Raw genomic sequence first — 18295 nt, forward strand, 5'->3', positions numbered from 1 at the left:
TCATCTAGCCTGGATCATGCAGTTTCTAAAGAAGTTGTGGAGTGTATTCATGCAGGGGAAAATTGGCCCTGGTAGGAGTGTGAGTGTTTTTGTGTGGGTGTATCCCCTCTCTTGCCTGCTGCTTGCTATGTTAGGCTCTGGAACTGCCTGCACCCCTGTACTGAATAAAGCAGTTGGAAAATGAATGGATAGATAGATGAATGTGTTGTATATGCAGTAAACTCAAAAGTCTGAGATAAGAAAACTGAGTCTACTGCTTAATGCTGCTTAAAATGTGAATGTCAGCTTTTTCAGCAATGATTCTGTATACAACTGCATGGGTTCCTTTCCTGAGAAAAAGAGTTGGAGGTGAAAAACTCATTATCATGTCATTATGTCATTATAGCAGAAACATGAGATTAAATCTCTATTTGGACACAGAACTATTCCAAAGCAGCAAACAGTGAAAGAAAAAGGTCAGGGCAGTTTAGGATTGCACATCATTCATTGAATTGTTTGTGTGTTTGTCACAGTAGGCCTAGCCTATGTTTTTATTGGAGGTTAATGATTTCTGAAAGCAATTTTCGATCACAGTCTGTGTTAGGCAGTAACCAAGTGAAAATCTGTTTCTTATTGAACTGTTCCTGGATTTTCTGGCTTGTTATACAAATATAGCTTCACGTCGCCTACCCATGTTTAAGAGAAGTAACATTGTTTTGTACAGAATGGTCTCCTTCTATACATATAAAGGCTCTGATTTTCTTTATGTACAAATACTGTTGAACATTGAAGATTTAAAATACTTTCAACTATTGCTTGTCATAACTTTTGACAGTGTGAGAAAAAAATCCAAATCACTTCTTGCTGGTAGATTATTGACTAGTGGCACTTCATATTCAACCACATTCAGAGAGCTGGTCACTCTAGAATCAAACTGTCATGGGCCCAGGTAACACTTTTCTGCTATGTTGAGACTTTAAAGAAGGGTTGGCTCAATGGATGAACAACAGGTAGTTGGTTTCTTTTCATAGCATTCCAATTGAAAGACCACACTTAGTTGATAAGAAGTTGACAAAATCAGGTCAAGCTATAAAAAGTCTGTTCAGGTCTTCTTAGAAGCAGTTATAACCTTATTAATAAAATGTCAAAATTCTTGTAGCTGCACACCTATATTAGTGAGGTGAACGGTGTTTGTGTTTTAGGAAATAATTCTGTTTTGAGTGAGATTCGTATTTTATACCGTTTCATATTTTATCCATGGTATTCAAAGTAATAGAAGAATCGAAGGTTGTTTGAAAGGGTGCTAAAAAAATCTAAAAGGGACTGACTGCATTTTAATCTGCTAGGAGTCTCACAAACCCTTTCTTATTATTTCATGGTTTTATATGTAAAATATGTTTTCTCTTATGTTTTTGGATTGAAATAATATAGACAAATCTGACCAGCTTTTTTTAAGACAGCTGTTGTAGGAATTCCAGTGCGAGACAGAGGCTATACGCTTAACCATAACAGCTTGAAAAATTGGTAAACGTATAACACCGTTTGAGTTATTGGTTTCTCTAGGAATACGTTACGTGGTGACTGACACAGAAGCCTGGGTTAGTGTTGGGGATTTATTAACAATGGTTGGGACAGGAGGCCCTGTTGCCCTGTTCTCTGTGTGGGACTATGTAGTTTTTGTAGCCATTGTCTTGGGGGCTGCAGCCATTGGACTGTACCAGGCCTTCTCAGGGCGCACTCAGTCCAGCAGCTCAGAGTTTCTGCTGGGTGGACGTCAGATGACTGCAGTGCCCGTTGCCATGTCTCTGACTGCCAGCTTCATGTCTGGCATCACTGTCATTGGCACACCAGCTGAGGCCTACAGATTTGGAGCTGCTTTCTGGCTTTTTGCTTTTGCCTACACCATTATGTCGACCATCACCGCTGAAATCTTCGTGCCCGTCTTCTATCGCCTTGGGATCACTAGCACGTACGAGGTAAGCAGAGCGACACTGCCGTGCTCTCCACAGTCACGACAAGCCAGATAAGAGCTGTGTGGCAGCTATAGTCCTCTATCAGTGAACAACAGAATATGCTGGGAAGGTCGATAACACATTGTGCCTGTATACAACACTGAGGAGCTCTTGTTTAACTTCTTGCTGAGTGAACAAAAAAATCTACAACAGTTCATTAAAATACTAAAATGTTAACAATGTATTTGCTCAGAGGTGTACCTTATATTAATTAATATACTTCCAGTTTATTTTTTTCCAGGGGGTGGGAAATGTGAAGTTATATTGTTTTTGTTATAGATTTTTCATGAATATTTCCTGTCAACAAATTAGCAGCCTTCTGTTTAAAGCAAAAATTAAATGTCATTGTGAGACAGATATAATTATGCAACTTGTCATTTGTAACTAATGATTACTAATTACTTTGGCAGCTGAAGACTTGTTGTTCTTTTGCAGTATTTAGAGATGCGATTCAACAGACTGACACGAATAATTGGTACCACTATGTACATTTTCCAGACTGTGAGTACAAAATACACCCGGAAAAACATAAATAAAATATTAGAACATAATGTCATTGTGATTCTGTACTTTTAAATTTTATATTTGAATGTTAACAAAGTTATGGAACAAATGAATTTGTGCCTCATTCTCAGCAATTCAAGTCAGAATTCTTTCTCATTTTTACAACTAAGCAAACAGCAATCAATCCTTGAACTGATCTATTATTTTTATAAGTTCTAGATATGCTTAGTTTGCAAATAGCTGAGAATTGTTTGGGAATCTGTCATGGTTTTGAAAAAAAATATTGAAATGACTTTAAGACAGAAAACTATTTTTGTATTTTCCTCTTTGGGAAATTATCTATTCTTCTTTAATGGAAGCTGCCATAATCAGCCATACTGGTGTATTCCTAAGTGCAGAGTTAGGATACAATAGAAGACTGTAGCAGTTCTCACAGAAATATTTGAATGCTCACAGACACTCGGCAAAATACAGGTTACAAGTCATGAATACCCTACCAAGTAAAGCCCACTCAAAGTTGGGTGCTTGCCCAGTTGTTGGGGAAATCAGGTCTGTTTGCTAACGATATTACCCTGTCGCACATCAGCAAGACCTAAAGATTCAGCTTGTGCTTACAGTATGTGTTTATTTAACAAGTCACTCAGGGGCAATGTCTGTGTCTATTATTTTATTTTTAGATGACACATCACAGATGATTCTCATTTGCACTTGATTTTTTAAAAACGTGGAATAAGATCTGCTGTCATGAAGTAGGGCTGGCTGATGGAAACAACTAGATCTTTTAAAGCTGTTTTATTTATTTTTTTTGTGTTAAGGGTCTTTTATGAACAAACATTATCAATACTTATTACGAACTAAAGCTTATACCATGAATCCTTTAATGCTTTGATGGTGCTCTAAACTAGAAAGGACATCGATGCCTTTTTTTCAGATGCTCCTCTACATGTGTTTTAAGCCTCTTTGGGTTGGATTTAAAATCTGAAAACGTTTTACCTTACCATGATCTTTAAATAATGTGTCCATCTGATGCTTTAATGGAATGTCAAATTCTGATAACTGTTAATATTTACAGTGAATGATAACCGTTTAAGCTTTATACAAAAAGCAGTGTTTAAGACACACACAGTACCTGTGCAAAACACCATAAATATTTATAGTGACTTCTATAGAAGTTACTAAGTCAACACTTGTTCTTTGGTACAAAAATGGTACATAGGTGTTGCACCAGTTCTGGCAGAGCAAAAATACATTTTTTTATTTCCGTCCAACAAAGAAAACAGACTCTGATGGAATGCATTTGTACTGTGACCTATATTTTGAGATAGTCACACCCAGTCATTTTCAGTGACCACTTTGAATGAAACACAGGAAAATGAACTGTTCTATTGCCGGAAGCTTTCAAAGATCTGTATACATTTGGTAGTTTATGTATGTAAATCGCACTTGCTACACTTAAATATTGTGTAAATATTGTGTTGCACAATCAAATTTGTAAAGGGAGGCCATTTTTAAAAAGTTGTAGAAGTAACCATTTATGGTTAGTTATTTTATTACTTTAATTTATTATGTTTATATGATATGGGATGCTTTTTTAATTAAGGGCGAGTAAATATTTTAACTGTTCTGTTTTGCATCATTATCAACCTGAACACTTGATACTACATGAAAACAACAACATTTTACAACACTAAAATATACACAATCACATTGAATGAAGAACTGTTTTTGACACAAGAGCTTGGAGAACCCGAGAATGTTTGTGATTTAACAACACATTTCAAGGTCTAGTTTATAACCTAGTAAGACCAATAAGTCAATAATAAAGCACATTATTTCAATTATCACCAGAACAAAGCAATATGACAGGTTATGTGGTTCATGTTGAATGCTCTTGCTGCCATCTACAGCATGTTTGGGGAAGTGCGTATTGTACTGGTCAACAGATACTGTAAGACTCCTGCAGAATGTGGCCTCAGGAAAACAGGAAGATGTAGTGAATTTATTAGGGTTACAAATAGTTTATGTCATAGCAATTGTAACTTTTTCTTCATGAAGTCTGGGTAACCAAGCAACTTTCTACAAAACACCTGACCTTGAACAGATGGGGCGTTAAAACCATAAAAACTGGGATTCTGTGTCAAACAAGATAGGGTGATCTGATCCTCATATTGGAAAACCCTTTTTAAATTCAAAATCTTTTGCCTTTTGGACCACAGACACCAGCAGTTAAAACCATGCAAAGTTTGTTCCTGAAAAGAGTTTTAACATGGACTTTTATACAATTGCTCCTGCTCAAAATCTGTCTGTCCAATAAGCTTTCGACTTTGCAGGAACAGAGTTAGAATCAACAGTATGAATATCCTCTTTGTGAAAATAGGTTTCTTTGTCTTAAACCAAGATGGCTGTCTAACCACACTAACTTTCTCTTCATTGTTGATATTTGGGTTGTAACACTTACTCCTGTCTGTTTTAAAACTGTATGGCCAATTTACTCCGAAGTTTAATGGTAATAAATATCATTCTAGTAAAAATATCATTAATGTTCATTATGTTGTTCCTGTGAATGCTAAGAAGGCTGGCTAATCAACACGTTATTAGCACAAATCAAACTGCCTTTGTCTTGGGATATGGCTGATTTAAATAAAAACATAATTACTTAATTCTTGTCAAATGAATCCACAGCCCTGTCTTGAAGTAAATCAGAAAAAACAGACAACTGGATTAACTGGTATGTGCAAGAACTTACATTGATTTATTCCTTTACAGGCACTGTACACGGGAATGGCGGTTTATGCTCCAGCACTTGCTTTGGAACAAAGTGAGTTCTACTGACAACTATTTAATTGGTTGACTAAAGATCTACCTCAGTTAAAGCAATAGCAGTCCGGGATATGGACAAAGCAGCTATGTCTTATTATTAATTACCACTTCCATTAGGACAACAGATCAACATTTTACAATTTACAGAAGGACCAAGTTCAATTTACTGAATTAATAGATTTTGTATTCACAGGATGCTATGCTATGGGAAGGTTAAAATGTTACTGAATACTGCTGGGAAAAGAGAAATACAACCTTAAAATAATCATATTTCTCAATAACATCACTCCCTTAGCTGAGAGAATGGCTTTCTAGTTGTGTGCATAGGCTACCCAAATTACCCCTCTCTAGACAGCTGCTGTGAGGGTGTAGATGACAGGCAGGAGCGATGTGAGAGAGATATTCAAAGGAACATATTCAAAGGAACATTCAAAGGAACAGGTGCGAGATTCTAACCTTCCTCCTGAAAATCATTTGTTCTGTTATAATTACATTTAGTGTGAATAATCCAACTATTTTCTCATCCTTATTTCACATTTTATTTTTATGTTATCTTTAACATTGTAACAAGACACTTTAATGGGGCACACATGAGAAAGACATGATCACATGGACCACAAAGCATGACATTTGGCATCTACAGTACCTCACTAGTCAGAGAAATTTGCAGTTAAACTGATCAGTGCTTACACCGGCAACCCACTCTGCCTTTCAGTCACAGGACTTAATCTGTGGGGAGTGCTGGTTGCCACAGGAACAGTCTGCATCATCTACTGCACACTGGTAAGTGTGATCGACTGTCAGCTTCAGACATCACCCTATAACAGTACATCTACTCTCAACAGCTGTTGTCAAGGATTATCCATAAAACAGAAAGATCTATTATGCCAGCAATAGTTAGTAATATTATTTTACATAATCAGATCACAAATATCCTTAGGACCAGCCTTTTCTTTGGTGTAGCTCTCTAGGTGGCTCCCACTATGCCCACATGATCTGAGTACACTGGAACAATATTAGCTCAGCTTTGTCATTGGGCTGAAACTATTCAGTTGCATAAGCATCTCGTTCAATCCCTCTGGGAATTTCACAGGACCGGCGTGTCTGTGAAACAAATACAACTCACTGTAAGCCATGGGTTTTAGCCAAAAATACTGAAATGCAATAGTGGAAGCAATTCCACTTTAACAAATGATAATGTAGGTCTGGAATATCATCGAAGCCAAAGCTTTACCAGCAACGGCCAACTTATTCCTTTTCTATTAAAGAGGATTTTAGGCTTTCACTCTTCTAAAAAGCAAGCGATTCCAGCACCACCACAGAATCAGAATGCATTGGGAAGATTGTCATCTGTTATCCCCCCTGGTTCTGCAGGGAGGCCTGAAGGCAGTGATCTGGACTGACGTCTTTCAGATGGTCGTCATGCTGGCGGGGTTTGTAGCGGTCATTGCCAGAGGCATGGTCATCACAGGAGGCCTGCACAAGATCTGGAATGACTCATACAACGGGGGTCGGCTGAATGCATGGGAGTAAGTGCTGTAGGGGAAAAACATTAAGCATTCCCTGCAGCCTGCCGCCGAACGAAGGAGAAAGAAGCACCTCGCCCTCAGGCTGTCAGACAGTCCCTACTCCTGCATGAATACACTCCACAAGTTCCTTAGAAACTGCAGGAATCAGACAAGATGATCATGTACCTTAAGTGACATGCCTTAAGCTTCGTGATAAATGATTAGTTCTAGGATGCTTTAAGACAGGACGTTTTTTAAAAATAAACCTTTTAACCAGGACAAAAATGAACATCCATTAAATGTTACATCATGGCCAAATAAAATATGTTTGCTTAATAACTGTGCCCAGCATAAACTGTAAGCTATTACAGTATGTTTAAGCTATTTTAATGTCTTCTTTGTTAGTACATTTGCACTTATTTAAAATACTTTGACCATTACAATGTGATAACTATTCAAAAATATATACTGTAATTAATTTCTTTAAATGCAAGGTATATTGTCCAATCCATAACTCATTCTGTTACATTCTCTTAATTAGGGCTATACAAATCTGAAGTGCATTGTATATGGGGTAAATAAATCCATCCATTTTCTGACTGCTCAAATAATTGGATAACTTCCACTTCAGGGCTGAGGTGGAGCCAGAGGCTATAGCAGCAAGCAGCAGGTTCTAGGCAGGATTAATTCTGGACAGAATGCCAGTCCATCACAGGGCAGACAGACACACACTCACATCAGGGCCAATTAACCTTTCTCTCTTCTCGTATGTGACAGCTTTGATCCCGACCCTTTGAAGCGCCACACTTTCTGGACAATTGTAGTTGGTGGAAGCCTGATGTGGACCTCCATGTATGCTATCAACCAGTCCCAGGTGCAGAGGTACATCTCTTGTCGGACCATGGTCCACGCCAAATTGTAAGTACCCCAAATCAGTACTGAGAAACAGGATATACTCTACAAACTAGAGTTGATATGATGACTGCACCTTGAATGCAGAAAATTAGAGTACATCTGTACTGAATAGCTTTCTAAACATTGTCATAATTCGATTGTTTTTAAATGGTTTTTAGAAATTATTTACCTTTGTTTGCCAGAAATTCAACAGTGTCTCCAACAAGCTTGTGTATAACAGGGAGACAAGTGGTGTGTGTTGCTTCTTCACAGACCTACTGTAGCTGTTCAGTTCTGTGCCAGAATGCTGTACATATCCCTGTGAAGGGCAGTTTCTTCAGATGGTTCATCCTTGAATTTATCTATACCTGGATATTGTACAGCATAACCTAATGCAAAACACTGAGGAAACCATGACTGATTAAGCTCATCAAACCCTGGTGAGCAGATGTACATTGCTATATAGCAAATTCTGGACACAGCTGGCTAATTATACTGTATATCCCAGATATAAAGCAGTGATGTATGGACTATAGGACCCACAGTACATACTGATCAAACATCTTTAGTAGAGGTTGTGCACCTGTTTCAGCCTTATCCTATTTGATCTTATTCAGCGCCAGTATCAAATCTGAAAATCATTGATGGTATTAATCAAAGACATTTCTGTAGGGATGGAGTGTAAAAAGGAGTTTTTAATCTCCTGTGTGTTTTCTCATCCAGATCATTGTACGTGAACATGGTTGGGCTGTGGGTCACTGTGACCCTGGCAATGATATCTGGTCTCACCATGTACTCAATTTACAAGAACTGTGACCCACTCACCAACGGAGATATAGGGGCACCTGATCAGGTAGCCTTCACAGCACTAAAGATTTGTTTGTTCAGCATCTCACCCTCAGATATTAAATTATCTGCATTGCAGCACTGGATCAAACATTGACACATGTGATCACCTTTGCATTTATCACGATCACTTAGATTCCCAACTTATTTTATTCAATAGTCTATGATGAAGTTTTTGTTTTGCCTAAGAGTGCAAGAGCTGAAGCCCATGGATAGTCATGGAAAAATTATACATTTCACTCAAAAACGAAGAAGCGGATCAGTAAGCTGTTGCTTTCTCAAAACTTGCTTACATATCATGCTTCCTGACATGCAAGGACAGCATTCTCAATTCAGAGTGTGAAAAGGGATGTCTGAATGACTCTCCTTAATGCAGACCTGTAACAATGCTAAAAGGCTGATTTTTCCAGCTGATCTGAAGGGAATTATCTGCTTTAAGGATCTTTACAATTAAATATTAAGCACTATGGGTCATCTCACGCAACAATGAGGAAAATCTGTTTTTTTAGTATATCTCTAAACACCTGGGATTTATTGTCTTGTCCCCTGTTAGCTACTCCCCTACTTGGTAATGGACATCTTGGCCGATTTTCCAGGTGTGCCTGGACTTTTTGTGGCAGCAGCGTACAGCGGTACCCTCAGGTGAGAGACTACGGGCCCCTCTGGCTCTCTTTACAAAGAGCACATTAGATATTCACCTAATGTGGAACTCTTTAAGTCGTCACACAAAGGGTTCGGTTGTAAATGAATATAGATATCACGCATGTACTGTATAGGAAGCAGTATTTCTTAGAAAGTAATTTCTTAGAAATAAGGATGTAAATTAATAACTACTGTATATAAGGTATACAGAGTTCTTGAAAGTCTAAGAGTGAACTCCACTGATCATTCACAAGTTTGGTTAAAGTTAAAATGATTTAAGCAACTATTAGTAGAAGGAGACATAGAATACCCTATACTAGGATTCTAGGGCAGAAGAATTGGAATTAGAATTAGACACGCCCACTACATGGGGTATGTGGAGGTGTAAGTGCCACTGTATATTTGATTGCAAGTGAATTCATTTTTAAAAATATTATCTAAATTCCCCCCCGAAGGTTTCATGTTGAAATTCACTGCAGGCCCTTTGCTCCCCTGTTTCATATAGCACAGTGTCATCCAGCATTAATGCTCTTGTGGCTGTCACTGTGGAAGACTTCATCAAAGCGCTCTGGCCCAGGACCTCCGAGAAGCTGCTGTTCTGGATCTCCATGGGTCTGAGTGAGTGCCTCTGTGCCACACCTGCACATTTGCCTTTAGCCATCTCAAACAATCTTCAGCTTCTTTCACTTTGGTACTTTTTTGCTCACACCGCTCTCTCGTCCTATCCTTTAATTTCACCCCTGAGCTGATCACTATTCCTAATTGTCTGTTGTCAAAAGACACAATTGGTTCAGATCCAACAATACCATTAGTCATCTTCCCGTGACTATATCCACTCACAAAACAAGTCATTACCCAAAACACTAAATTGTGATTAAAGTATACACTGACACTTGGAAATGCTTTTCTATTCCTAATTTTTCTGTCATTTCTTCTTACTAGGCTACTTGCCTATTCCTCTGAGACCATCTTGAGTGACTTTTGAAGTTCTAATGCCCTATGAAAATCATGTATTTGTTATGCCACACACCCGGAGGACTCTGCATTCCACCTCGCATTCCAGTACTGTTCCCAATTAGCCCATTTACTCCGCCTATTTAATGGCACTTCACACTCTCCACTGTGCTCAGTATTAGGGTTTTTCCTGGCTAGAGCTACTGTACGCCGACTCTCGTTTAAGAATTACTACTTGGTTTTTGGCTTTGTTCTCACTACGACTACATCTCCTGATATTGGTTTTGGTATTTTAGTACTCATTCTGATTTTGACTTTCGGCTTCCTCACGGCTTATGGCTCCGCTTCTGTTTTTTTTACTTTTGCACCGGCTTGTTTATCTTTGGCTTTCGGACCTTGGATTGTTCTACCGACTACGCCTTTGGAGATCGCCCTGGTTCTCTGCATAAGGTCCTCACTACTTTTCCTAACAGTATTTCCATGATTAAAACTGGTAGAAAACCATGAGGCCATGAAGATTAGTTTACCTTCCTGCTTCTCGTACTGGTTAGGATTTTTGCCTCTTATTATCCTGTTTACTGTTTATACTGTTTGGCCAGGGATGCTTCTTGAACTACAAAACTAGTACAAATACCCCTGACAGTAGCTGGCTGAACCTTGTACTATTTCGCCACAAGATTTTACCAGTCTATCCCAAAACCAGAATAAACTACCTTTGTTCTTTGTTAACCTCGTTTATAGAAGGAAATCAGCTTGCAGCCAGCTGGAGTTAAATCTTTTTTAACTTCATAAACAATGGAGAACCTTATTTAGCTTTTTCTATATCTGCATTCTCTCTAAACTACCCTCTCTAAACTACCAGCCTTACCTAGAATTAAACAATCCAGATCCAGTTACAGTTACAGTGACTGCAGATCTTCATTTGCCTCCTGCCAAGCAGGGATATCAACAACTGTCAAGCCCAAATCAGAGGAGTACAGTATGTAATCAAGCAACTGGAAATAATAAAAAAAAACTAAAATAAGCATATATTTGCCATTCTCTTAATTTAATTAAGTGGTATAGGATACCATATTCAAGGTGTTTTAAACTTAAGAGGTTCAGAAGAAGAGCTGCAAAGAATCAAATAGAATGTAATTCTGTGCTGAAAAAACTGAAAGTGCAGTGTTCAGGTATTCGCTTTTTAGCATGTTTATTTCTACTTGTTTGTTTCAAAACTAATTAACACAAACTGCAAAAGAAGGATTCCTGCAACCCCAACCCACAGGGAGGCTAACTCCTGATGTCCTGACAAATATGGACACAGCTTTGTGCAATCATTGGCACAAGGATGTCAAGCTACAGTAAAAATCTCTGTGTTTGAAGAGTTTCCTCATCTCAGTGCTTGCAATTTTATTTAAATTGTAGGTGTCTTTTTTGGAGCTTTATGCATTGGAATGGCAGCCTTATCTTCCTTAATGGGTGGCATTCTGCAGGTAGGCCTCAAAATCTTTTTGCAGTCTGTTCTTTATAAAAGGGGTCAGAAGTTCATACCAGAGCCTATCCTGGTTTCTGAAGCATTAAGGGGATGGAGAGCATATGACCTCTCTGAAGGGGACACCAGTCCGTCACGGGGATGACCCCATTAATCCTGGTCCCCACTCATACAGCTACTGAAGGTGGACTGAGGCAATGCACCTCTCTCAAAGGTACAACAGCAGTGATGTGAACCCACAACCTGCCACTCAGCAGTCCGAAAGCTTATTCACTATGCTACACTGCCTCTGTCTGTACCTTATATGGTACTTTATATAAAATAAAACTGTCTAGGGTATTTATAGTATCATGTCCATGTCATTCAATAACAGTATAATTGGCCAAAATATTGCAATGCTCCTCCAAAGCTGCAAAATTACTATATGCTCTTGATGTTTTTCATTTGATATCCTCTGCTCTCTGTTGAACATGGCATAGTATGGGTAGTTTGCATCTCACATGTCCTTTTGTTAAACATTCAAGGCAGCACTCTCTATTTTTGGAATGATCAGCGGACCACTGCTGGGCCTGTACCTGCTTGGAATGCTCTTTCCCTGTGGGAATACCACTGTAAGTCACACCAGGGCCAGGTTAATTGACTGTATGCATGTCTGTGTTTGTGTTTGCATGTGTATTGTGATGGACTGACATCCCATCCAGGGTGTATCTGTCCTGTACCTGTTGCTTGCTGGGATAGGCTCCAGCTCCCCCACAAACCCTGTATTAGAAAATTGATGGGTGGATATAGTATAGGAATGGCTAACTCCGTACTACTATAGGAAAGTGTAAGTATTGTATTTTCCATTTAATATTAGATTCTTATTTTAATTGACAGGTAAAGGCCAGCAAGAGAATATACAGTAAATGACCACAAACCATAGTGTGATGTAGAAATATCAATCAACATGTTTTTGTCTCCCATATATGCAGGATATTCTAGCAATAGATACTGACCAAAATTATTTGTACTGTATATATTATACTGCATATAAAAGACACAGGATGCAGCACAAAAATAATTATAGGAAATCATCTTTTGTATGAGAACACCCAAACAAATTAACAAACACATTTTCATAAAACAGAACCACTGCCAACTTTTGAGAGTGAAGTTCTACAACATTGTCTTTAGAAATCTAGAACATGACCTTTCAAACCCTTCCTCTCTATTGCACTGACAGATGTTAGGACCCACATCTTAATTATTCAGTTTTTTGTTAGCAGGTCTAAATGTAGCATGTCTTCCCAGCTACCAATACGAAGAACTAGTGTTTATATATATATATTCTATACACACATACTTTTGTGTCCAATATATTCATTTACATCACGCAGTGTACTGTGAACTTGGTGGCTACAGATACAGTATATGTACTGTATCTGGTGGCTTATCTAAGTATTTTATGGGTGTCACAGTATATAGAGGTTTATTTCATAAGAGCACCCTGAACCTCTAAAACAAGTTAAATTAAAGCATGTACTGGACTGTGAATATCACTAGAGGAAACAGTTAAGTGATGGGCTTCTGTAGTTTTAATAAACTGTTCAGTTCTTACTTAAGTTTAGACTTAGGATATATTTGGGAGTGATGTACCATGACAGATGATAATATGTCAAATATGTCAGATAAATTAAAGACTTTCTGCACTATTTAAGTGAGCATGTTTACCCTGTAAGTTGTCCATAGCAAACAAGATCAATCTCCTTAGATTTTCTTTCGATGATGTACACCAAGCAAAAATATATATACTGTAGTATTATCTTATATGTCACATCATTGTAAAAGTACAATTACAGTTGTTCAAAAATATTCATTAGATTTTTTTTTAATCCGGTCACATTTGAGAACATTGTTAAGGCACTGGCATCAAGCTACAGTTTCTTTCTAAATAATTTAAATAGCGACAATCAGATACATTTCAGAAAATCCTCAGAAAGCTTCTCCATATTTCTTCCCTGTAAGACTGAGTAAATCTAGAATTGATTCAGTCACTAGGTGCAGCACTAACAACACAAAACATTCTCCTAACATTTATTAAGCAGATCACTTCTGCTATTCTATGAGCCCCACAGTGTTCATAGCAAATCTCAAACATCTTGCCTTCATACACAAAGTACATTCAAAATGAAGTGAAGATGAAGCAACACCTGGACTCTTCCCAGCAGCAGAAGAGCAGAGTTTTACTTTACAGGCTGAATAATAGAATCTGACTGCTTAAACATAATTTCTGAAGCTGTTGGTCCCTGACAGTTTGCAATTCAACATTTTTAAAAGGCTCATTGCTGTACTGAAAAAGGTAGCTCCAAAATGATCAGACTATGGAGTGAAAAATATTCTGAATGACTGGTTAATACAGCTGGAAAGTTTTTAGGCAAATTTAAAAATGATTAACAAGACTTTCTAGTTAATATTAAATTCTAAAATAAAATTAGAATCGCCATTTATTTTTTATTATATAAAAATAACCCAACAACAAATAATGTCTTGGAACAGAGCTACTGCACCTGTACCACACAGATTGCAGGCAGGCTCCCCTGACCCCTTGAGTCATTCATGTTTTCACATGGTGCAAGCTCCACAGCAACACACAAGAGGCTCAGCTTCTCATGGAGCAGAGGAGTGGCACTCCCTGACATCACCACAATCCACAGGTGCCTGGGAAGTCACAGAGACTGTGGTTTTGCCAGGAGTCAAGGGATACCAGGTTGCCTAATCCCACTCTCCTCCTGCAGTCAACTGTGCACTGCAGTTTGGGGAATCCTGGTAACAGCTATTGACATAATCCAAAAAGAAACTGTGATTGAGGGAATGTTTGAAAGCCCAGACTACACTATTACATTATCCTGTATATACTGGAAACTGTAGTTGCTAACAGCTGGAAGAATACTCTTACAAGTCTTACAAATTTGATCACACAGGGAGGACTGACGGGTCTGATCACAAGCCTGGTGTTGACACTGTGGGTAGGGATTGGGGCACAGATATACCCACCCCTGCCTGAAAAGACATTGCCCCTCTCCCTCAGCACAGACGGCTGCTTCTCCAATCACACACAGCATCTTAACAGCAGCACTACCACCCCCTGGAGTATAGGAGGAACACCTCCAGCAGCTAGTTATTCAGTGTAAGTTTCTCCTGAGGGATTGAATTACATCGGTTCTCAACTTTAGTCCTGGGGGACCACTTCTGGATTTTCCTTAAACCATATTCTTAATTCCAGTAAAAATTATTTCCGTTTTGTTTGTGTTTTTTATTTAATTTTTTCTCTAAAATTCTGTAAATTCAGATATGCAACACTTTGTATGTTTTGTGTCATTTTCTTATTATGCAAAATAAACTGATGTAAAGCCGATAGAACTACTGATAGAAATGTGATTCAAAGTGGACTAAAATGTTCACACACAAGCTTACAGTTGCCTGGAACGTCAGGAAGGTCACTGTTTTGCTGAAATCCAAAAAACTCTGATCAATAAATGTCCAGCCTGCTGCACCACTACTTTAACACCAGTGACAAGATCCTGCATCACAGGGGAATAGGCTGTACCTGTGGCCATACATTTTTAATGGTTGATTTATTATATTTGAAATGCAGTTTCAGGCCCAAATGTTTTATTCCTCTTTATTTTTTATTATTATTATATAATACAGCAGCCACGAAACATTTTGATTAAAAAAAAGCTTGCATTTCACCAATGTGCCCTGAGAAAGTCAACAATACACAGAAACAGGCTATTAACACTGATACTGACCTGGTGTTTCAGTGAAAGACCTGCAATTGCAGACAACTGGTATTCACTGTCCTACCTGTACTTCTGTCCCTTGGGCACCTTGGTCGCCCTCATCTTTGGCCTCTTCATCAGCATCATTTCAGGTAAAGCAACACCCTGTCTCAGTATGTTTGCTCCTGTTATGTGATAAAAGGCTCTCACATGTACCATTTCATCTTCTTCAGGAGGATGTAAACAGAAGAAGGTCAATCCTGATCTTTTAATCAGGAGGAGTGACCTTATCTGTTTTACTTGCAACAAGGAATCACTTCAGGTAAAACTGGTCAACTTGGGAAAGTGGGCTTCATATTGACTGTAACAGTAGGTAATTAAGAATCTAACAGTAGTGGGCAACCCTGGTCTGAAGCAGCCCGTATGTCTGTAGGTTTTGATTCTTATTAATCTCTAACTGAGCTTAGTCACCTCATTACTGGCTTAAAGAGACTAATATACTGTAACAGCTTCTCCCAGCCCTTTAGCTGCTGGTGCTTTGAGCAGCATAGAAAACCTGTGGACAATCTGAGCCTCCTGGACAAGAATTGCCCACCTCTGCTCTAAACTGTGGTGTATATCTCCTACATTGTCTTTCCATTACTTTTAGTGCAAGTCTTGTAATGATAACTATACCTAATGTATACTTAGAGATGATAGTCAATATATACTTCAGAGGTGTAGAAGAGTAAAAAAAAATGTTTTAAGCCCTAAGACCAAGTCCTACATTTAATGATGGCTTTAATTTTAAAGCCTGAGATGCCTATACCCCAAATCCTGCTATAACGTGCAGGGGCATATACTGACCATGAAAAAAAGTATTAGTTGTACATCTAAAGGTTTACCATATAATTCATTCATCCATTTTCTGATGGCTTCATGCAATCCCTTTTCTCTGTTCCAGTGTTACTTATACAGTATGAGAGTGCCATTAAAATTCATTGTGGTTAACTGTAGAAGTACTTCTTCTAATTTATTGATTACATAGGGAGTAGAAAACTCTAGGGTTCTTCAGCATGAGAATCTAAATGATGTAAAGCCTGGAGGGCAGCAGCTGTTGGCACAGTTACATTTTTTTTTTCAAATAAAAGCAATAGCTTCCAGCACAGAGTCAAGCACCAGATTTAGACACAAGTTATGCACCTGAAATAGCTCATAGCAATACGGTTCTTTGACTGTGGTCAATACTATACTAAGGTTTTCTTAAACTGTCATCCTTTTAGCCATGGTTTCAGTGATTTGCCTGAAGCTACACCTTTCTAATGATCCCCGTTTAAAACAAATCCTTACCTACTTTAAAATAAAGGAACTGTAGTCCTATTCCTAGCAAGACTCTCTGAGCTTGATGCCTTTTTGAGACCCTGCTAAATTCTATCTTCTTGTGCTGTCTAGCTCTCAGTGGCAGAGTGGAAGGAGAAGTCAGATGGCAATTTGGCCAAAGGAATAAGCAACCCTGCATTCAAGAACACTGAACACAACATCCAGATAATTATGGAGAAGATGACCCGTCTGTGAAAGAACTAATCAGACAATCCATTTGGGAACAATGAGACCTAGCTCGGAGCAGAAATCATTTATACTACCACTCTGTCAGTTATGATAGTTAGAAACATCCATTTGGGATTTGCTCCAGATTTTTTTTGGATACTTTTTTGTTTGAAAGAACAATCAAGCACTCTGAAGAATAGAAGTGATAAATGTTTGAGTGCTGGGTAGAAAAAGACTGCTGTTTATATCTGTCTTTACAAAGCATGAGAAATGTTTGTCAAGGAATAAAAAAGTATTTCCCATACAAAGTCTAACTTAAAGTCACTTTGAGAATCGATAAAGTATATCTACAGTGTTGTAGGGCTACTTGATAAGCAGTGTGCCCAGTCCTGTTCTTTGAAATACTTTTATATGACGCACTTTCATTGTTAATTTTTATATTCAATAATCCTCTGTTTAAGATGAATGTATCAGTGAGGAGGGCCTGGAGATGCTGCAGTGTAAGTGTATAACAATAACCTACTACAGGCTTTTTAAACTCGGAATCACAAGATCTGACAATCTCAGTTGTCCATTACAACAATCATACTGTACTTCCATCCATCCATTTTCTCAGTGTTTTATCCAATACAGGGCCGCAGGGGAGCAAGAGCTTATCCCAGCAAGCGACTGGCGCGAGACATGATACACCCTCAACAGGATGTCAGTCCATCACAGGACACACACAAACACGGACACTCTCACTCCAGGTCCTATTTTCCCAGGAGCCAATAACCTGCCAGTATATTTTTGGACTGTAGGGCAAAACCGGAGCACCCAGAGAAAACCCACACAAACACAAGAAAGACATACAGTACAAACTCTAATCAGATAGCACCCCAGGAATAGTTATCACTGCACTACCATACTACTCTACTCTGAAACCCTGTGGAATCATTCTTGGTGTTTTTCAGTGGATGTTCTTATTATTTTGGCAGGGATGTGTATTGCAGGGTAGCTGGATGCAGTACATGCAAAATATCAAAAATGCGCTTTAGGTTTTCACCCTACAAGCTCACTGCAGTGCTTGTAGCGCCAAGGGCAGGTGCAAGTGCTGATCTCTAATACTGCAAACTCACTATTGCCTTTCAAGCAACAGGGTGTGATCATGTCCAAGGACACCCTAGCTAAATATAGATCCATCTGACCACTAGTCCTGCTCAACTTGCACTCCAGATCTTCACTTCATGGTCAAGCTACTCAGGAGCACCTGAGAATCCCAGGCAAGATGTTTTAGTAGTTTATTATACTTCAAGCTTTTAGCTGTAGTAATTAATGGATCTTTAACAGGTACTATATGAAATGCATATCTGGCTTCAGGAAGATGAAGAATTT

The 18295-nt window shown here is 38.5% G+C and overlaps 1 protein-coding gene across 4 annotated transcripts; it reads left to right on the top strand.

Annotated features, from left to right (window-relative positions):
* The first annotated feature begins 897 nt into the window (after nt 1–897).
* Nucleotides 898–17229, top strand: slc5a8l (solute carrier family 5 member 8, like). 4 transcript variants are annotated; one of them, XM_088640065.1, is made up of 16 exons: nt 902–989; nt 1831–1955; nt 2427–2492; nt 5262–5313; nt 6031–6098; nt 6690–6844; nt 7601–7741; nt 8441–8570; nt 9117–9205; nt 9711–9823; nt 11567–11634; nt 12158–12244; nt 14594–14799; nt 15437–15546; nt 15628–15716; nt 16826–17229. In XM_088640065.1, the coding sequence occupies exons 2-16, from the start codon at nt 1887–1889 to the stop codon at nt 16946–16948; spliced, it is 1566 nt and encodes a 521-aa protein (XP_088496191.1). In that variant the 5' UTR covers nt 902–989; nt 1831–1886; the 3' UTR covers nt 16949–17229. The 4 variants fall into 4 exon arrangements, with proteins under 4 accessions (XP_088496190.1, XP_088496192.1, XP_088496188.1 ...); XM_088640062.1 differs by having other exon boundaries at nt 899–1955; XM_088640064.1 differs by lacking the exon at nt 15628–15716 and having other exon boundaries at nt 898–1955.
* Nucleotides 17230–18295: the final 1066 nt, after the last annotated feature.

Source organism: Lepisosteus platostomus, chromosome 7 (assembly GCF_059453375.1).
Source record: "Lepisosteus platostomus isolate fLepPlt1 chromosome 7, fLepPlt1.hap1, whole genome shotgun sequence".
Lineage (NCBI taxonomy): Eukaryota > Metazoa > Chordata > Actinopteri > Semionotiformes > Lepisosteidae > Lepisosteus > Lepisosteus platostomus.

Coding starts and splice junctions, on each gene's coding strand:
- slc5a8l (XM_088640062.1), top strand. CDS start 1,602: ATGGTTGGGACAGGAGGCCCTGTTGCCCTGTTCTCTGTGTGGGACTAT. Junction 8,571..9,116: donor ATATAGGGGCACCTGATCAG/GTAGCCTTCACA, acceptor GTCCCCTGTTAG/CTACTCCCCTACTTGGTAAT. Junction 12,245..14,593: donor TTCCCTGTGGGAATACCACT/GTAAGTCACACC, acceptor TTGATCACACAG/GGAGGACTGACGGGTCTGAT.